We start from the raw sequence: 21834 nt of genomic DNA, 5'->3' as shown, positions 1-21834 counted from the left end.
TTACTTTAGAAGATTCGAGCTCGAGTATTTGCCTATAATAATATATATAGGGATGGGTTTGAGACTCGAACTCGATGTATTCCAACCCGATCTGATCGGGACAGTTTTTTAATTAGGTTCGAGCTAGGTCGGGTTGTTTTAGAGGTTTATATTTGGGTCGGATCGGGTTTAAGTTTAGGGTAAAAATACTCGACCCGATACGACCCAAAAAATATAATTTTACTTTATATATTTATAGATAATTACAATAAAACCACTCTATATTATTTTTTTCAATTAAATTCCTATTTGTATAGAATAAAAATCATATTCCGAGTCAGATTTTGATTTTATATAAAAAAGTCGAGTCTGGTGGATGATTTATATTTTTTGTGTACGGTCGAATCAAGTGAAATATGTATAATTTTAGGATAAGTCGGATTGACCGAAACCCGACCTTCAATCCAGCTCGTGCTCATCCCTAAATATATATTATCAATAGATTAAAAAAAATTATCAACATATATTAATTTGTGAATTGGGCTCATATATTTCCATTTGGGTTAATTAGGGCTAAAATTTTACTAGATCAAGCCTGATTTTTTAATCCTGAAAATTATCGGGAAAAAAACGTTTAATTTTCCCTCTCAAATTCCCAAACAGATTCAAACCCCCATAAATAAGTTTTTAACCATTGCAAAATTTTCTTTCCCCCAATCCCTTCAGAAGTCCAGAAAAAAAAGAGAGATTTGGAATAGAAAAAAAGATGGCAAATTACTACAATATCGATGATATTCTTGCAGAGGAAGAGGTTGATTCTACATTTCCACCCTCTTTTTCGCTTACTTTTAATTTCTCAATTTCCTAATCGAAAATTTCAAATCTTTTTGTTGTTGTTGTAAATTTCAGTTTGTTCCAGTTGTTTTTCATAAAGCAGCAAATGGAGTTATAATCGATCCCAGTTCCGAAACGTAAGTTCCCACCCTCTAATCCCATTTTAAGGCGAAAATTTGGAAAAAGAAAAGTTTAATTTTCTGATGTTTGGTTCTTAGGTCGAACAAGGAGCAAAAGTGGAGCTACCATTGTGGCTTGCTCAAGAAATGTACTTAAGGCAAGCCATATCCATAAGCGTCCCCGCGTGTTTCAATCTAAGGTATTCCCCCCCTAAATAGCTCTCACTTTTTTCATATTAGGTAATTTGGCTGATATTATTGATGCATTTTATGTCTGTGCAACTATCAAATCTCGATATATTGATGATCTAGGGAGATGTCTGAATCCCAATATTATTGATGTTTGCTTATGTTGGTTCTACTGTCGAATCTCAATACTTACGTTTATGTTTGTGCGACTATCGAATATTGATACATTGATGTTCCAGGGAGATGTTTGAATCTCAATATTATTGATGTATGTTTATGTTGGTGAGACTATTGAATCTCGATATAGTGATGTTCCATGGAGATGTCTGAATCATGGATCTTAATGTTTATCAATCCGAATGTGTGCTATACATGGTTTGAATCAAGGAGGTTCTTTTACCAGAATCAGTTATGTGAACTTGGTTTGGTAGTAATCTGTAGGTGTTTGATTTTATTTATGATTGAATGTTGTTTGAAGCAGTAAATAGTTATTAATTCACACGTATGTATGTCTATATGTGATGGAAGAATGATGATTAACTTATTAGAGAGTGCAGGCTGATGATTGATTTATGTGTTTGTAAAGTTGTCTTTGTGTGTTATTAATGATGTTTCTTTTATATTTTCAGAACACATTTGGAAGTTCAAGCTGATGCAGGTTGTGTGGATATTAAATCTCGGTCTCCATATTTTTACGTGTTTGGATGCAAGATAGCACCACTGTAAGTCTCTTTCAATCCTTATAATATCTTTTAGAATTTATGTTACTCGGATTCAAGCGTGTATAGGACCTATCCTGCACAGGTGCTGTTAGAATTTTTTTTCATGAATTTGGAGGATTGTTGGAAAATGAATGACTTAATGGTTGGCGTCTCAGATGATACTTGATGCAGTCGAAGTGATTTCTCGGGGAGTTGAGGGGTGCTCACTTGCCCTTCTTTAAGATTGTCCATTCAGTGGACTTCATAGGCTGACTTGTGCTATGTTTTTTAGATGCGAGTGTCGAAATGGGTATAGTTAGTTTTTTTTCTAATTATTTGAAGGATCTATTGAGGCTATATCCTCATATTCATGTGTTGGACCACGAGTGTGATGCTTGAGTACTTAAAAAATGAAGAGTTCGATCAAGATAGGACTCATGCTCCTAGTCCATCCCTTGGCTGTCTAGCTAGTAGGTCTTCAAGTGCAGAGGGTTTAAGAAAATTGTTTTAAATGGATATCTAAAGACTCTTTAAAGGATTATATTTCTATATCCATGTCCTAATATGTGTCGGATTTAGTTAGATAGAAGTAGTTTAAGAAAAATGAAAAGTCGAAATAATATACCTGAAGTGAATTCTTGGTCACTAATTTCAGTTTTCGTATGATAGGGTTGGTGATAAAACCATCGAAATCTTGCTCTTATCGGCATTCAAGATCAGATAAAAGGAGATCCTAACCAAAGCATATACTGCAGTATTCGCAACAAGCTCCAAGTTCCAAGTTCTTGACCCTTCTAACAAAAGAAGAAACAAATCGTGAGAATCCTTTTTTCTTTATACAAATCTTATTTCTTTCATTGTTTTGACTCTTTTCTATGTATAAATATTACATATTCAAACTTGAGTCTGGGTATCAGGTAAGAGTGTGTATCCAACACTTGTATGACCGGATTTTTTTAAAGTTTTTTCCTTGATTATAAAGACATCCATAGAGGTTTGAAAATCATGTATCAGACACTAGTGTCCGATGCGTGGTCTTTCGAGAGAGATAATGAATCGGAGCAGCATAGCATTTATGTTTTGTTTGACCTTTGCAGTGTATGAAGCAGCCCAAGCTTCGATGGCAGCCTTTAAGAAGTGGCGGATGGGCGGCCCCAGGCTTCAAAGGGCTTCAGTTCTTGGAAGGAATCGGAAGCCATTTGATTAAGCTGTGATATCAAGATGCATCCCATGAAGGTAATCTATTTACTTTAGTTTTGGCTATGACTGATATTGATGAACAATGTTGTACACATGTATATCAATATGATTTTTGGTTCAGATGGTCTGGCATATGTCAACTGAATTTGAAACTCAAAATTATTTGAATTTTATATCATTTAGGTTTAATTTAATCAATCACATAAGATAATTGAATTTAGTTTAGATTTGTTTGATTATATCAAAGAGCATTGAATTCTTAAATATGTTTGATTTCATGTTCTCTTGTTTAATGTACTAACGACAATGCTAATTGTATTAAACTCTATAACAAAAACAAATTCTTGAATTCTAATGATATTTATTTTTTTAATATAATTGATTCAAGTTACCCATTTTGAATATGAATTGACATTTCACACCTAAAATGACATCTAGGCTCATAGAAGGATTTGATTGATGAAGTCCTAACATTTTAGGGGTTCAATTAAAATGTTTTGAAATGTAGCGATTAATTTAAAACTTGAACAATTTGTAGGAATGTTTGGTTGTATTAATCTTTTAAAAAATTAAAAAGCAAATTTTCGCGATATTTCTAATGGAGATATTTCGGTACAGAAAAGTGGACTTTTTCAAAATGTTCCCTTCTTTAATTGGAAGTACGCCCTAAGATATTTATGATGTCCCTTATAACCATTCTCACATGTGGCGCGTGGTTTTATCTTCATTTGATAATTCATATTAATTCTGCATCAAATCTGCTGTATTTTTTAAACGTCAAACAACATAAAGTATATTAAATTATAATATATATATAATAAAAATTATTTGGTCTAGTGAGATGAGATATTAGATGTTTTAAGCATAGTTAGGAGTTTAAATTTTGGTGTTAGTGAATGAAGTAAATTAAGTTGTGAGGGTTCCTTTCGTCCCTGCAGTATTCAATTTAGATTAGTTGGTCAATAGATAAGATATAAGTGTGATTAATTTAAAAAAATTATAATATACATATTTAAACACATTACATTAATCTTATTTAAATTTGATATTTTATCTATTAATTATGATTAGAGTTAATAAACTGATGAACTAATGATTTATATTAAAAACTTAAATATGTCTAAATTTTTACTTTGCTAACAGAGCCAAAATATCATAGGTGTAAAATTGAATACGCTTATAATTGTGTGTTTAATAAATAAAATCATAATTATTAATATTTTAGCATTTTTACAATTTATGTATGAAAAGGTATGTTTTGGTCTGTGATGTTAATGCATAATGATTATTGTGTTTTTTATTTTTTATATATTAGTACGTTGTTTTTAAATCTCTGAATTTGAGTAGCTTTATTTGTAAAGTATTATCAATGGATAATTTTTATTTAAATAAATATTACCTTTTAATGATTATAAATTATTAAAAATATATCAAATAAATCTTTTAAAAAACCAATTATAATGTTAAAAATATTATGAACCCTAAAATATATATAATAAAAAATTTAAATTTGTACCATTAAGTTATTCAATTTATTGCATAGTTTATACTCCATTTGGGAAGATATCCAACGTTGCGATGGATACGAAAGTTAATGTTTTTACCGTAAGAAGAAAATGTTTTCTGACACTCGCTTTGGTCGCGCGTGATGTAGAACTTCTCTTTCCCCCAGGCTCCACTGCTTTTTCCAATCCTTGAAGAAAACTTATAAACCTCAAAACTCCCCCACCCTTCATCTTCACATCGACAACAGCTCTGAAACCCCAAAATGGTCTGAGTCCGTCATTTTTATTACATATAAAACACCAACAAGCTCTTCTTTGTGCAAGAACCTCAACAGAAACAAAAACCCATGGCAAATAACCCAATAATCAAGGGTAACACCAACAAGCTGAAGCACCGAGAGAACCAAGATTCAGAGGGAGCAAATGGGGACAACCCTGAGATTTGGGCAACATTCGATGATAGTTTCAAGCAGGTCCAGTCGGTTTTGGACAGGAACCGTGTGTTGATCCAACAGGTCAACGACAATCATCAGTCGAGGGTCCACGACAACATGGTCAAAAACGTTGCACTCATCCAAGAACTCAATGGGAACATCTCCAAGGTTGTCTCGCTTTACTCCGATTTCTCTTCGAATTTCTCCACTGTGTTTAATAGGCATGATGATGATGGTGAGGGACCCAAGAATGGTGATTGATTTCATGAGAAGAGGGATGAATTTTGATTGAGCAAAAAAAAGATCTTTAATTTATATTATTTTCTTATGCACTTACCATGTTTTTTGTTGCTTGTGTTTTGAGTTGATGATCTATGGGAGTACTTGTTGTCATGTTTGAGATAATGTTGGATTTTGTGGTTTCCTATTTGGTATGAAGGACACTATTTTAGGATATTGGAAGAGATAGACCAAAGCACACCGGATTTTCGAAATGGACCTTAATCTTGTTGATTTAGAGCCTAAACAGTACATATAGTCCGTACTTATGGCATCGATAATCATGGTTTTTGGTTTCAAGGTGAGATGATATCAAGTTTGCTTAAACATGTTTGAGATATTGTTGGATTTTTTTTCTTGTGGTATAAAGGATGCATTATCTGGGAACTCCAAGCTCATGAACTCAGAACACTTTGTCTATTTAAATAAATGATATCCTTTTTTTTATCACGTTGAAAGATTAAAAGTGTGTGGTTCCAAGACTTTGCCTTGATTAATTCGAACTGAATCGCGTTGCACAAGTATAATTTGTTTACATTTTTGAGAAGTTATTTTTTTAAGGTTTTTAGAAAATAAAATGAAAAAAAGAACAATACCAATAATTGTATTAGCTCAACAATTAAAATGATGGGATATGTTTGAATAATTTGACTAATAACAAATTAATTATAATATCGTTTTTGTGTTTCTACAGATAATAAAATTATCCCTTCAAATATTTATCGCACGAGTAATATGTCGTCGAGTTTTAGCGATGTATGAAACTAAACACAATTGTTTTTACAAATTCAGACTATTACTTTTAACTAAATATGATCTTCGACCTTCAAGAGAAGTAAAATTATTTTTTAAAAAGAAAAATGTTAGCAAAATGGTAGATTTTAAACAGTTTTGAGATGACAAATCAAATGGTAGATTACATATACTTCATGTTAATATGAAATTATACTTGTATGATACATCAACAAATAATTTAGAAGCATAGAAAAAGTGTTAAAATTTTAACACTTTAGTCATTGTTTTTATTAAAAAAAAAAAACTAGTGATTTAACTCCTTTTAGAAGGTTAAGGTTAAATTCAATCTGAAAAAGATAAGAGTAAAATGATAAAATTCATAAATGTTAAGAGTCATATTATTTTTATGCTTTATTATAATTATACTTTTATCTTCTTTTATATATATTTTTGTAAAATCGATGTTTAATGTACTGATGGTATATAATTTAATATACATATATTGATATATTATTATATAGATTTAAAACTAATCTCGTTTAAGTTCATTTCTATGATATGCAATCATTTGGTTAATTAATTATCTACAAAACTATACACTATTAAAACATCAAACACTCGTTAATTTTTATATAATCTTTAAATAAAAAAAATTAAAAATGACTTACTTACGATACTACTAAACTTTAGGTGGTGTACCATTTGTACTAGTAAACTTTTAAATCCTCTCTTTGTAGAACGGAACTTTGATTTTAATTTCAACTATGCCAATGAACTGGTACAATCCAAACATTGTGATGAATTGAATAAGATCCGATAATTGGTATCAAAATATTCATATTTTACTCATTTTTTCTCCGGTGATTGGTTTTCTATGAAACTCACTCAAAATCGAGAAAATTATATAAAAAATCTACCATTTTTAAGGGTTAAGGGATTTTCTTAAATTTGAGAGTTTTGGGTGATTGTTCAAAGATCCGAACGATGAGAAACATTATTTCGAGAATACGAACAACATACATCGAAACTTATCTCATGTGATGGTCATTAAATGGGCTTTCGTCAAATTTGAGTGTGTGTTGTGGAAAATCATTACTAAGAGAAGAAAGAAAAGTGAAATGCCAATTTTTGATGCTAATTTTGCCGTAAAAGATAATTGGTGATAGACAATGATTAGTTGCCAGAAGCGAACAAAGAAGTACATACTAAAAAAGAAACAATTTAAAAGTTTAATGCCTAAAACGATGTTATTTTAGGCATCAATAGTTGTCGTCAAAACAAAATTGTTTTGTCCACGTCATTGCGCCATTAACGTTAATGGTCAAGTGATATAATTGAGGTTAAAACTAAATCCATCATTATAATTGGAAAAATTGAAAGTTCAATAATATAAACGATTCAAGATCTAAATTTTAGTTGTATTTGATGTAATTTATCCTTAATTTTAATGCATCACATCAACATGTTAATAGCAACTAGCGATGCAATGTCTATCTTATTAGGGGTGTTCAATCGATTGGTTCAGTTAATCGATCGAACTAAACTTTTAAAAAATTATTAATCGATTTTTTTTGCTTTAACCATTAATTGAACCAAAACTTTTTCAAAAATAATTAACCAAAACAAACAAAGTTCGGTTAATCGGTCAATTTTTTGTAAAGAATTTTGTATGATTGATAGAACAATACCATACAAAATAGAAGGTTAATCAGACAGTTGATATATATATTTATATTATTTAATATTTTCGGCTAATCGGTTAATTCAGTTAAAATCAAAATTTAAACACTCCTAAAGCTATTAATATATTAAATATTTAAAATTTTTGATTAAATTGATTAATTCAATTAATTATTTGATTTTGAATTGAATTAACTGATACTGAACTTTAAAAAATCATTAACCGTTAATCAACTGAACCTAAAATTAACCGACCAATTAACCGAAAAAATTTTCCGTTCAATTGGTTAACCGAAATTTTTAACACCTGTATATCTTGTAATAAATTTCAATGTCTAATGTTTATTTTATAATTTTTGAAAGTTTAATTTACAAAAAAGATATTTAAGGGTAGTTTAGTGACTTTTTTAAACTTTACTCTAACACTAATGAGCAAAATGTAAAATTTTAAAATTAATGACCAAAAGTTGATAAACTTGAAATGAAGGTGACCAGTTTTATATTTTATTATACAGATCAAATGGGATTTACACCCATGGGTTACGGGTTTTCTTCCAAGGGACAACATCCCATTCTCGTTTACTAGAAGAAGAAAAAAATGTAGAGTTTTCGAATGATCGACCTTGAAAAGCTGCAGGCTCGAAGGAAATGAAACCCCAAAAAAAAACGAAAGGGAAAACACATCATCTCCATGGAATCCAGCTCCAAATGCAAAAAGAAGATCCCAAAATCGAGTAAATCTCAACGCAAAAAAGACAAGCAAAGATCGGATAAGGGAAAGGAGAAGATTAATGGGGGCCCTACCTTTGGAAGCTACAATTACAAGCTGTTTAGTTTATTCAACAGGAAGTTCAAGAACAGCAAAGTCAAATCACCTCCCGATGTTAACAAGGCGTTTGAGTTGTTCACGGACGACTCGCTCCATATGAGCGCCGATCAGTTAAGACGGTTCCTTGCTGTCCACCAAAACGACGTTAACACGAGACTCGACGATGCTTAGCATATCATCGAACAGGTTATGAGCAAGAGACACCCTTTGACGAAAGTTGTGAGGAGCTCGTTGAGCCTTGATGATTTCTTTTATTTCATGTTTTCCAATGATCTCAACGGTCCTATTGGAACTCAGGTAATCGTTTTTCTTCCGTTGTGTCGATGTGTTTTATGTTGTATTTGTCTGTTTGTTTGTATGCCATATCTGTTCTATACGTATTCCACATGAGCATTGGGATATGATTATTCAAGGACCTTGTGAATACATAACAAAAGTCTTAGAGAGATCTAATATACTCATGTTTGATATTCACATTCGAATTTGAATAATGTATACCATGATCTTGATGGTTCTTTATTGTCAATCATCTCGTGATAGAGTACATCTTTTAATTAAATCTCAAATTCGAGTCTTGAAAGAATAGTTATGTTTAAAGATGGACATATGGACTTGTGCAGGAGGAAATTCTATAAAATTTTAAGAGGTGAATTTATGTAATTTTAGTAAGTAGAAACATATAATAATAATAATAGAAAATATAAATAAAATAATTAAATTACATAAGAATTAGGGAACGACTAGGTTTAACTTTAGGATACACATAGCTTAATGTAACTATCAGTAATGAAAAACATCGATGTTTAAAAAAATAATTATATCCATTTGTTCATCCAAATATACATCACATAAGATGTCATGCACATATATATAAAGAAAAATAAAGAATCGAAATATCACAAGATTTTGAAATTATATATTAGGTTGTTTTCTTATTCCCTTGGTGATTTATATTATTTGGACTTAGACATGAGTATCGAATACGAATATACGTTGAATACACCTATTCGAGAGTTTTTCGTGTATTTGGAGAGTCTTTTATAGTTTATCGTATTTTCCAGGTTCACCATAATATGACTGCTCCATTGTCGAATTATTACATATATACTGGCCATAATTCCTATCTAACTGGGAATCAACTGAGCAGTGATTGTAGTGAGGTTCCAATTATCAAGGCTTTGCAAAGTGGTGTTCGAGTCATCGAACTTGATCTTTGGCCTAGTTCCTCAAACACTGAAATTTATGTTCTTCATGGAAGATAATTTCAACAATCATTTGCAAACACCCTATTTTTATATTCTTCAAAGGGAATTAGATTTCAGTATAAAAGATGTTTCAACCCTCTTTTTCTAAATTCTTCATTTTTCTTGAAATATACACGCATACACTCTCTCTCACACACACACATATATATATTATCATATATGATTTATATTTAGATTAGGGTTGTAAAAGAGCCGAGCTCGAGTACTGCTGAACTCGACTCGACTAAAAATAAAAAATTGAACTTGACTCGAGCGTAAAAAAACTTGAACTCAAAATATTATTAGGCTTAGCTCAATTGAAGCTCAAACTCAAACTTGAACCTTAAGACTTAAGTACATAAAAGCCTTATATTGTTTTTTTAAATAGAATAACATGTAAATGTTAATATTATTAATAATTTAATTAAAAAACTTAAAATTGAATATTTTTTTTCTTTCTAATTCCTCACGAGCTTTTTAAGTCAGGTATCAAGTAGTTCGTTTTAACTTATTAAGAATTTGAGTCGAGTCGGGTTCATTATATTCGAGAATTGACCGAGTTTTGACTAAGTTTATCTCGAGTAGTTTATGATATGTCTCATTTTATTTACATCCCTATTTTGGATGCAGATATGAGGATATGATTCTCTAAGGATACTTGAAATGCGAGAAATACTTGAAAATGTTGAAGCTACCCTTGCCATATATATGTGTGTGTGTATATATATATTATATATATATATATATATATATATATATATCCAACATTCATACTAAAGATCATAGATGCTCTGAGTCAAATCCCAAACCTACTAAGTGTCACCATTTAAGGGTGATATTTGAACTAAGATAAACTCTGGGTTCAATCTCTAGAAGGATTTTGTTTGAAATGATAGCACGTAATACATCAAATTCATAATCTATGGCCTGAGTTTATGCCAAATTCTCTCAAATATCCGATAGGCATTCGAGCTTGAACGGATAACTCGATCTTTAGATAAGTCTACTGTAATTGTATATCGGAATTTCTCTAACAGCATTTTTTGCTTTTGGAATTATAGGACCTTGACGAGTCCAGTGTCACTTATCCAATGTTTGATATCCATTAGAGAGTATGCTTTTGTTAGTTCCCCTTATCCAGTTGTTATAACATTGGAAGACCATCTTACACCAGAATTGCAAGCTAAAGTTGCTGAGGTCAGTCTTTCATTTGTCTCGTTTACCCTTTCGAGTTTTCTTTTTCCTCTACAATGATTGGAAATAATTTCGAAAATCTTGTAGACGATCAATCAAACATTTGAAAGTCTCTTGTACTATCCGGACACAGATTGCTTATTGTTCCCTTCACCGGAATCGTTGAAATACCGAATCATGATTTCGACGAAACCACCGTAAGAATATCTAGATTCTCGGTCGAAAGACTCCGACGAAGAGAACACCCCAAGGGAAACAAATGACTCAGAAGGGTTTAGCAGAAAATTACTATGTTGTTGGGATTCCAATTTGAGTATTTAGCGTTGATACTTGTGACACAAGATTGTTCAAATTTTTGAAAGGCAATACACACTATGAATTCGAATGTTTTCAGATGTCTTAGCTGTTTTTCGGATTAAGTCATTATGCATTCGGATATTTGCAGAGTGAAAGTGAGGAAGAAGATGAAAACATCAAATCAGTCCAAGCCGGGGTAGTCAAGTACAAGCGCCTAATAACCATTAGTGCAGGAAAGCCAAAGGGTGGCTTAAAAGAAGCATTAAAAGTTGATCCTGATAAGGTTCAACGTCTTAGTATAAGCGAACAGCAGCTCGAAAAGGCTGCCGGATCTCTTGGATTTCATTTTGTAAGGTAACCCTTCAAATTCTCAGCATTTCTTTTTCGTTATTTTTGTTGAAATATCTGTATTTCGCACATTTTCAAGTGAGTACATATTCATGTTAATGCATATTCGTACCCGACACTCCACTCAAATCCTAGTAACATAGTTTTTTTCAGGTTTACACAGAAAAATATCCTGCGAATCTATCCGAAGGCTACTCGATTTCACTCGTCAAATTACAAACCAACTATCGGATGGATGCATGGAGCTCAAATGGTTGCATTTAACATTCATGTTAACCTTTCGGGTGATATTCTTCGTATTCATGTTTGAATATGTGTTGGACAAGTATATTTAATACAAGTTCGTTCGAGTGAAATGAAGATTTCGAGTAAGTTAATTCGGGTCTAATAACTTTCACGGAGCCTGGTAAATAATGTATCTAATAGCCGCATATGAATGTCCTTCTATCATGGATTTGGAAAACATCTGTGGGTGATGCATGGCATGTTTAGAGCCAATGGAGGATGCGGGTATGTGAAACCTGAGTATTTGACACGATCATTTGATCAGCTAATTGATCCCAAAGCAACTTTTCCAGTGAAAAAAATATGCTCCCTCTTATTCGAGTTTACCGTCGGACACAATATGTGTGTAACACAAGTATATTTATTTATTTTCATAATGTAATTGAAGGGCTATATTTTCGTACTTATGGCTAAATATATATCGGACATTGACATTGATTTCGAATAAAATGAAGAATCAAAATGACGTAGAAAAATATTTTTATTGCAAATCAACAGGTGAAAATATATATGGGAGATGGATGGCGGTTGGACTTTAGCCACACATTTTGACACATACTCTCCTCCAGATTTATACACAAAGGTTTGAAAAATAATTTTGATCGAGTTAATGTGTTGGATATAAATGTGTCTGATATAAATATGTTAAACTTCTTTAATATTTTCAGGTGAAGGGTTCTTGGGGACTTTTTTCTCTTTACCCTCTATGAATATGTGCCTAATACAAATATTGAACATAAATATTTCAAAAAAAAATGATGCACGTGAAACTTTTATAGAGAATATTTGTTAAACGAGTTTCTAGTTATGTTAGTACTTTTATTTTTCTTTGAAGTTTTTATATTCCTTTCAAAATATGATCCTCTAAAAACCTTTTAATTGTATAAGAATCTTGAGAAAAAATTGAATATATTTGAGTTAAATACATATCCGTCACATATAACCAATTGAAATAGGTTTACAAGACCATTATAGATTGACATATGGTCCTCAAATATATGATATATTGATATATACATAAATGATGATTATTGCTCATAGACAATGGCAGATTTACATTGCGGGAGTGCCGGCAGATGAAGCTAAAAGGAAAACAAAGGTCATTGAAGATGATTGGATCCCAGTATGGGGTGAAGAATTCACATTTTCGTTGACCGTTCCGGAACTGGCACTGCTCCGGATCGAAGTACGGGAATACGACTTGCATGGTGGACAAACATGTTTGCCGATACCGGAGCTAAAGACTGGGATCCGGTCCGTCACTCTGCATGATATGAAGAGAGTGAAATACAAAAAAGTAAGGCTCCTAATGTTCTTTGAGTTTGAAGAAATAGTGTAGAGTTATCAATCCACCACCACCAATTCATTACTTTTTAACCCTTTGCTTTGCACCGCAATGAGATGAATGCATATGTATTTATATATATATATATATGTATGTATATATGTATGTATATATATATATATGTATATATATATATATGTATGTATGTATATATGTATATATGTATATATATATATATATATATATATATATGTATGTATGTATGTATGTAAAAGCTATTGTAGTTTCATGAGAAAAGTTGTGAAATGTCCCATGTTGCTTTTGCTCCTTTTAGATCAATAATAAGAAATTTTACAATCCGTTAGATTGTTTTAGTACTTTGTCTAAAATTTTGACTCCACAATCTAATTTATTTAAATATTATTTGTTGTTACGATAATTATGAAACTTATTCTAAATTAACCCTCAACTCTTAAATGTTTCAGTTTCATCCCTAAACTATGACTACCATTCTAAATTAGTCCTCAAACTTTTGAATATTTTATCATTATCCTCAAACTATGACTACCATCATGCCCATGGTCAAAGCAAACTCTCATATAGCTATTGTGGTGTTGTTTTCAGCTATATAGTTGCAATATAGGTACACCGTCTCATACGGGAAAACATGGAAGACAAAGCAGAATGCCATTAAAAAACTTCACAGCGAGTGGGATGCATCTTACAACGAACTATCAAGTTGGTTTAGGGTAGTGCGTAGATTGAATCCTTGGACAATTGTCGACTTCAAAACTTGTCATGCATACCACAATGATCGAGTGCTTCGCAATCAATGCCAATTCTACCAGCATTTTTGGACATACCCACAATGCATTCATGTTGTGAAATACTGTAAACCCGTAGTCCAAATTGATGGGACATTCTTGTATGGAAAATACAAGCAAGTTTTACTATTGACAGTTGTTCAAAATAGTAATCGCAACATTCTTCCAATTGCTTTTGCCCTTGTTGAAGGAGAAGATATACATTCTTGGGCTTTTCTTCTAATAAACTTACACTTACATGTTGTCACGAGTGGGAAAAATTTGTGTCATTTCAGATCGCGAAGCTGAGATCAAAGCAACAATGAATTCTTTGGGTCCAATGTGGCAACCACTCTATGTCCAACATCGCTACTGTATCCGACACATTACTGCTAACTATCATGGAAAGTTCAAGAAGAATGATGAGTGTCAATTACTTGTGCGCATGTATATGTAAAAATGCCTAATATTATTTCTCAATCATTTTCATTTTTTATGAAAACTTAACAATAAGTTCTACATTTGACGCTCAGGTTACGAATTATTACCTGAAGCATTTGAGTCCACGCTTCAAGATTTGCGAGGAAAGTACGAGAAAGGATATAATTACACCAACCTCATAAACAAAGAAATGTGGACAAATACATATGATGGTGGATATCGATATGAACACATAACGGCCAACTTGGTTAATGCTATCAATTTAACCTTAAAAGGGGCACACCATTTACCAGTAACGACTTTGGTTCAAACGACGTATTTTCATTTGGGAGAGGGAGCATTTTTTGCCAAGCTCGAGGGACAAGTTCAAACTTGGATACAAAATGGTCATGTCTATCAGGAGTGTGCAAATTCGGGTACCCGGAACATCCGGTTCGGTGATTTCTCGGCCCGTGTCCAGACCCGGATGTTGCGGGTACACGTTTTTTTCATTTTCAAATTATAAATTAAAAAATTATGCACAAATTTAAATGTTCGAACTTCGAATTATATACTCCAACATCCGAACATAAAATTTAAAAGTTTGAAATACAAAATCTAATAATTTATAATATAAATAATCCATTATATTATATTATTTATATATATATATATATATATATATTTAAAAAAAACTAACCGGATACCCGAAAAAACACAATTTTGTGACTCAAGCCCGACCCGGGAAATGTCGGGTCGGGGTCGAGTATCCGACCCGGTCAGGTAATTTTTTTAAAAAGTTACCCGATTTTTTAATGTTCGAGTCGACGGGTCAGGTTAACCGGGTTAGGTATTTTTGCACACCCCTAATGTCTATCACTTAATATTAGTTGTAGATCTACAAAAAAGAATTGTTGCATCAAATAAAATATCTGTAACAATCTTCTCTAGAACCCATGAATTACTTCGTGTCACAGAGATGTTGCGACCTCTTCAACGGATTCAATTTAACTCGTTCAAAGTTAATCTACGAGACAGGGGTGGTGTGATTGTGGTTATTTTCAAGCTCTGAAGTATCCATGCTCCCATGTCATATCAACTTGCTCTCATACTCGTTAAGATTATAATCGTTTTGTGGATCCCGTATACAGACTTTCAGAAGTATTTAAGGTATATGAATTTGAGTTCCCCTATAGATAATGAGAAAGACTTTGATGAGGTTCAAAATTCGCTTCTGATTGTACCAGATCCGTCCTTATTAAGGGAGTTCGGTCATCTAAAATCCACTCGAATTCATTGTGATATGAATATTCAGGAGACGTCCAGAGAAAACAAAAGATGTAGGTATTGTAGAAACCTAGACACAATAGGAAAAAACGTCCATCTCTTTTGTCATCAATTAACCGTTGATGTTGTGATGATGTAATTGTTGTTTATAAAATCTAAGTTTGTGTTATTTAATTTTTATTTTCTTTCAATTAATGTCATTTGAGCATCGCCAAGTCATGGGCTACTCAAGTGAAAATTAAATAAAAAACATTACAAACTAAATACAAGAAAATGATACAATTCAAAAAATAAAAATATCTAATGAGAAATATTAAATGCAGACGATACGATTCGAACAATTAAATAATAAAAACAATAACAAACAAAATAAATAAAAAGTCCATAATTAAATAAAAACTTTACAGTTGCTGGTAAACAAATAAAATTAAATAAAAACATTACAAACTAAACAACTCTATCGATGTCTGCGTCTTGAATGTGTTTCGCAGGGTAGTGGTTGTCTGTGTCGATGAGGATTTCTTCGTATAACTTGTTATTCCTCCTCACTCTCATCATCATCATGAGTATCTACATTTTGTTGATGAGGGACAGATGACGATGTAGTACCTCCATAGAATAATGACCCTGGAGGTGTATGATTGATTATCCCACCGCTCACAGAAAACTGTGAAAACTGTGAAAACACCGACATCGATGAGTGCAAAAATTACGTCGTAGGTGTATGTGTATGTGGTGAACCTTCAACCGCCAAATAATCAACATATGAACCCCACGCTGGATCTACAAGCATAGAAGTATAATATCCTCCAGGAGGGGTCATAAAACCCTACGACGATGTCATCTAATATGGAATCGGTGGCGTCTAACCTAGCTACGGTGGTATGTGAAATGATTGTGGTGTCATCTGATACGACTGCAGTGTCATCTAAAATGGCTACGGAATGTACACCGTTATAGATGGTGGTTACTATGATGGTTTCGGTGCTACAATTGAGGACGAGCCAAAAGCGTCTACTCTCCGCCCACGAGTCGAGGGATGGTGATGTTGTGACGGTGGATGACTTTGTCGGCGTTGATGAATGCTCCCGTCTCGTGCTTCCTCAAAAAGTAGTAATGATTTTCCGTTCGTGTTGAACCACTCATAATAATCATCTGGAACCAATAATAATCCACGTAAACGAGTTTCGTATAAAGAATGCATCCACGTCGATCCTCATATATCATTACCCACTCGATGTGCTTCAACAGCCAATAAACTTTTTTTTTGCCTCGTCTATCAATGATATACATATCGTCGAGATTCTTAGGTGCTTCCAGAGTAGATTGTACAAAACCAAATTGGCGGAGCACACGATCAGTAGGATGCCACTCGACAATAGCATAACATATCTGAGGGACCACTGCCATCCAAACATCTAATATGCATTTCAAGTTATGCGGGATACAAATCCTCATTTCTTCAGTAGAATAAGGAGCTCATTGAAAATAAAACAAATATATATAATTTTTATCAAAATAATATTCTAATTATATAACGATAATTAAAAATAAATAATAAAATTTAAATAAATACATCTATATCAGCCTTTTGATCAATGAGTAGCCAAATTTCTTCCAATTCATCTGGTAAATCCCGATGATCTTTTATTGCACTTGACCACATAGTCAATAACAAAAATTTCATTATATACTCAATAAAATTATTTATATATGATTTCAGTATTGAAATTACCTCAGCAATAGCAGGAAGACTAAAGGGTTTTTCATGACCGAACATAGAAAGGGAATGCGATATCACGCCCAAGACTAGAGAAGAAGTAAACATCCACCGATAACATTTTTTGATAATCAGTTGCTCGACACATTTCCCTATACAAAAATGTCAAAACTGTGGAGCCCAACTGAGTGTGTCGGCAACGTGAAAATCTGCGAGTGACGCAACCACATACAATGAACTTGGTTGAGCGATTTATCGGGCATCAGGATCCCTCATATTAGTTGTAATATGCAAGCCCGTACATACATTTTAATCTGTTTCTCGGAGGCGTTGTGACTCAAATGTTTAAAAGTTGTATCCAACCAATTTAACGATATTTGACCACCGTTGAAATTATGCGAGACACCTCCAAGATACTCCTCGCACAAGGAATATCTGTCACTATCCGCCACCCCATAAATCATAACCCCATCTAGTGAAAGCCCCAAATTTTATGGAAACATCATCTAGCGTAATAGTGCACTCTCCACATGGAAGATGAAATGTGTGTGTCTTAGGTCTCCACCTCTCAACCAGTGCAAAAATAAGGTTGGGTTCAAGGTTATAGTGTGCTTCCTATTTCTCTACGTAATCGAATCCAACCTCGACTAAATATAACCAGACACGAGTAGGTATCTCTAACTTAACGTTACGAATAAATGAATCTAATATATGGTCTCTCTCCTAATTTAATAAATATTATACAAATTAAAACATAAACTAATACTAAAAAATTAAATAAATAAAACATTCACAATAATTAAAATAACAACACAATTTAAAACTGATACCGTATCGGTAAAATGCCGAGATATGATTCACATGTAAACGTAGTAACTCGCATTTCATTTTATAACTGTAAAAAGTAATAAAAATATAACAATAAAAATTAAATTATTAAATAATTATAATATAATAAAAATATTTTATCTTTTTAATAGAAATATTGATAATGGGAAGAATGAGAGAATTTAAAATTTAATTGTGGTTTAAATATTGTGTTAAGTACGGTATTTATAGAAAGAGGAGAGAAAATGATAAATGATAATCAATGCACGGATGATTGGGAAATTAAAAAAAAAGACACGAGCCTACATGTTAGAGTTCAACAAAAGCAAGAATGAACATCAGTTCGGATAGAATTCCACACGCAACTCATAGTCCGCATTTTATTATCACTGTGTAAAAAAAATACTAAATCAATAATATTAGTGGATAAGTGTCACAATTAATTATCGGATCCAAAAATTGTATTTCGGGAAAAACGCCAGGAAACGCACTTCATCTTTTGATTTTTCCAGTAGAGCAAAACAAGAACTTGTAGGGGACCCTTCCCATGTCTCTCTCAATCCCTATTAATAAAGATAGCCATGGAAGATGAATAACTTAATGAAAAGCTTGCCCCTTTGAAGATTAGACTTTGACCCGTTAATAGAAACGCGGGAAGAAAAGTCTCACTTTCCTCCCATTTTCCTACTAAACAAACACCAAATTCTCAAACTTAAAAGGGTCTCCAACTTACTCTTTTTTCTCCTCAACTTGTTCTTCAAACCCAAAGTACCAGACTCTCTCTTATCCTCAACAATTTTCAACTATTACCCCTTTTTTCCCTCTTGGTTTTCTTCAACGGAGACTGCTTAAAGGTAAAATACTTGACCTTTGGGTTCACTTTTCTTGTTTTTTAGATGACGTGTTGAATTTATGAGTTTTTTATTGTTGGGTTTTCGGATTTTTGGTTCTTTGCTGTGAATTTTTCTTAGGAATTTTTGTTTAGACCCATAGCTGTTTTCTGTGTTATATGTTTGAATTTATGGATTATTTGAATTGGGGAATATGTAACAAAAAAATCTAAATTTTGGATTTCTTTTTCTGGAGTTTCAGTTTTGGATTTGGGTTGTTTTGCTTTCAGTTCTTGAAAAAAAACCCGAAAAACCTCGAACTCGAAGATTTGTTTGTACTTTGGTCTAGCAGAGCTTAAGAATGTTTCTTCCTGTTTTATTATTGCTATGAAGTGAGAAACTGAGTTCTTGTTGCTGTAATAATTATGCAGGTCTTTTTGTGGGATGTTCAGTGGTTCAAAGAGTGAACTTATTCCCTCAAATTTGAACATGGAGGAGCTGAAAGCCGGTGCTCCTCGTGAATGCTCGATTTTGCTAGAATTGGCTGCCTCTGATGATATGGTAGCCTTTAGAAGTGAAGTAGAAGAGAAGGGTTTGGATTTTGGTGAGGCGAGCTACTGGTATGGTAGAAGATTAGGGTTGAGAAAGATGGGGTTTGAAGAGAGGACGCCTTTGATGATTGCGGCCATGTTTGGTAGCGTCAAGGTTTTGAAATATATCATTGGAAGTGGTAAGATCGATGTGAATAGAGCTTCGGGTAGTGATGGGGTTACTGCCCTACACTGTGCCGTTGCTGGTGGTGCGGATTCTTCGGTAGAGATCATCAAGCTGCTTCTTGATGTGTCTGCCGAAGTGAATTGTGCTGATGCTAATGGGAACAAACCTGTTGATCTGATTGCTTCGGGTTTAAAAGCTTCGAGTAATTCCAGAAGAAAGGTGATAGGGTTGTTGATGAATGGTGGTGATGTTTTTGACAGGGACGAAAATTCTGCTAAGATGATGATGCCTCAGTTGCTGAAAGAAGGGTCCGAGAAGAAAGAATATCCTGTGGATGCATCACTGCCCGATATCAACTACGGGATATATGGAACCGATGACTTCAGGATGTATACATTTAAGGTTAAACCTTGCTCAAGGGCTTACTCCCATGATTGGACCGAGTGCCCTTTTGTTCATCCCGGTGAGAATGCGAGGAGGAGGGACCCGAGGAAGTACCCTTATAGCTGTGTACCTTGCCCTGAATTCCGAAAAGGGGCATGCCCCAAGGGAGATAATTGTGAATATGCTCATGGTGTGTTTGAATCCTGGCTTCATCCTGCTCAGTACCGGACTCGACTTTGCAAAGATGAGATTGGCTGTGCACGTAAAGTCTGCTTCTTTGCTCACAAACCAGAAGAATTACGCCCTGTGCATGCTTCAACTGGTTCAGCGATGCCATCTCCGAGGTCTGCTGCAGTGAATGCAGTAGACACAACGACTTTGAGCCCTCTAGCACTCTGTTCATCATCCTTGCCGATGCCTATGGCTTCAACACCACCCATGTCTCCTATGGCAGCCTCTTCGTCTCCAAAACCTGGAAGCTTGTGGCAGAACAAAATTAGCCTCACCGTGCCTGTGCTACAGATACCTGGTAGCCGTTTAAAGACTGCTTCTAGTGCCCGAGATTTTGATTTAAAAATGGAGTTACTCAAGCTTGAAAACCAATTGCAGCAACAACAATTAATGGATGAGATATCGAGTCTCTCTTCCCCATCTTGTTGGAGTAAAGAATACAGTTGGCGTGGGGATTTGAACCCTACTAATCTTGATGATGCATTTGGATTCCTCGACCCTTCCCTGCTGTCTCCATTGAAGGGACTCTCCGAAACATCCGGTATACAAGCACAGTTGCAATCCCCAACTGGGCTTAAAATGCGCCAAAACATGAACCAACTCCGTTCGAGCTACCCATCAAACCTTACCTCATCTCCGGTAAGGAAGCCCTCGTCATTCGGTTTTGACTCATCGGCTGCAGTGGCAGCAGCTGTAATGAATACCCGGTGTTCAGCATTCACAAAAAGGAGCCAGAGTTTCATAGACCGTGGAGCCAGCCATGCAGGACTTACCATGCCCGCTAATTCCGCCACCACAATGTGTTCAAACAAGTCTTATTGGAGCTCCCCCTATGGGAAATTGGATTGGGGTGTTCAAGGAGACGAGCTAAACAAGCTTAGGAAGTCTGCTTCCTTTGATATTAGAAACAACAATCCCGTCGCAAGAGCAACGACAGACATGATGCCATCCGATATCGACGAGCCAGATGTGTCCTGGGTTCATTCTATTGTGAAAGATGTTACCCCAATGGGAACCCTGTTGCAACCGCAGCGACAATACAGTAGCAGTAAAGGCATTCGAGAAAGGCTGCCGCCATGGGCGGAGCAAATGTACATAGAACAACAAGAGCAGATGGTGGCATGAAAAAATATTTCATTTGCTCATCGCTTTATTCTTAACATATATTTCATATATTCTTGAATCATTAGGTGAAAAGTTGGATCAAAACAAAATTAGAAATTGGTTTTGATTATTTCATATTCTTAATTCTTTGTATGTTCTTCCCCATTGGGGATTGTTCTGAATGTTTCGGCAAGGAGAAGCGAATCCTCCATTATGAACTTTATCAACGATCTCGTTCTAATTTTATTCTCAAAATTTTATTTAATTAATCTTAAATTCTACAATTCGTTTTCAATTATAACTTTTTTTATCAAATAGAAATGGAATATTAAAATGAGGCTACACCTATTTTTTATTAGAAAATATTGGCACT

General features: G+C 33.7%; 2 protein-coding genes and 2 pseudogenes across 2 annotated transcripts; all 4 read left to right on the top strand.

Annotated features, from left to right (window-relative positions):
• The first annotated feature begins 685 nt into the window (after nucleotides 1-685).
• LOC120119912 lies at nucleotides 686-3107 on the top strand (annotated as a pseudogene).
• A 1690-nt stretch (nucleotides 3108-4797) lies between these two features.
• LOC120119837 (protein EARLY FLOWERING 4-like) lies at nucleotides 4798-5355 on the top strand. The gene has a single exon (XM_039139637.1). The coding sequence runs from the start codon at nucleotides 4875-4877 to the stop codon at nucleotides 5220-5222; it is 348 nt and encodes a 115-aa protein (XP_038995568.1). The 5' UTR covers nucleotides 4798-4874; the 3' UTR covers nucleotides 5223-5355.
• Nucleotides 5356-8657: 3302 nt separating this feature from the next.
• LOC120119309 lies at nucleotides 8658-13297 on the top strand (annotated as a pseudogene).
• Nucleotides 13298-18823: 5526 nt separating this feature from the next.
• Nucleotides 18824-21605, top strand: LOC120119480 (zinc finger CCCH domain-containing protein 29-like). Its single transcript, XM_039139296.1, has 2 exons — nucleotides 18824-19049; nucleotides 19457-21605. The coding sequence occupies exon 2, from the start codon at nucleotides 19470-19472 to the stop codon at nucleotides 21480-21482; it is 2013 nt and encodes a 670-aa protein (XP_038995227.1). The 5' UTR covers nucleotides 18824-19049; nucleotides 19457-19469; the 3' UTR covers nucleotides 21483-21605.
• The last annotated feature ends 229 nt before the right edge of the window (nucleotides 21606-21834 follow it).

The sequence above is a fragment of the Hibiscus syriacus genome, unplaced genomic scaffold (assembly GCF_006381635.1).
Source record: "Hibiscus syriacus cultivar Baekdansim isolate YM2019G1 unplaced genomic scaffold, ASM638163v2 tig00110332_pilon, whole genome shotgun sequence".
NCBI classification, from domain to species: domain Eukaryota; kingdom Viridiplantae; phylum Streptophyta; class Magnoliopsida; order Malvales; family Malvaceae; genus Hibiscus; species Hibiscus syriacus.
The sequence above is the reverse complement of the archived record's forward strand: the minus strand, read 5'-3'. Positions and strand labels throughout refer to the sequence as shown.

Bases quoted from the DNA above. Each gene is read 5' to 3' on its own strand.
- LOC120119480 (XM_039139296.1), top strand. From the start codon at position 19,470: ATGTTCAGTGGTTCAAAGAGTGAACTTATTCCCTCAAATTTGAACATG.
- LOC120119837 (XM_039139637.1), top strand. From the start codon at position 4,875: ATGGCAAATAACCCAATAATCAAGGGTAACACCAACAAGCTGAAGCAC.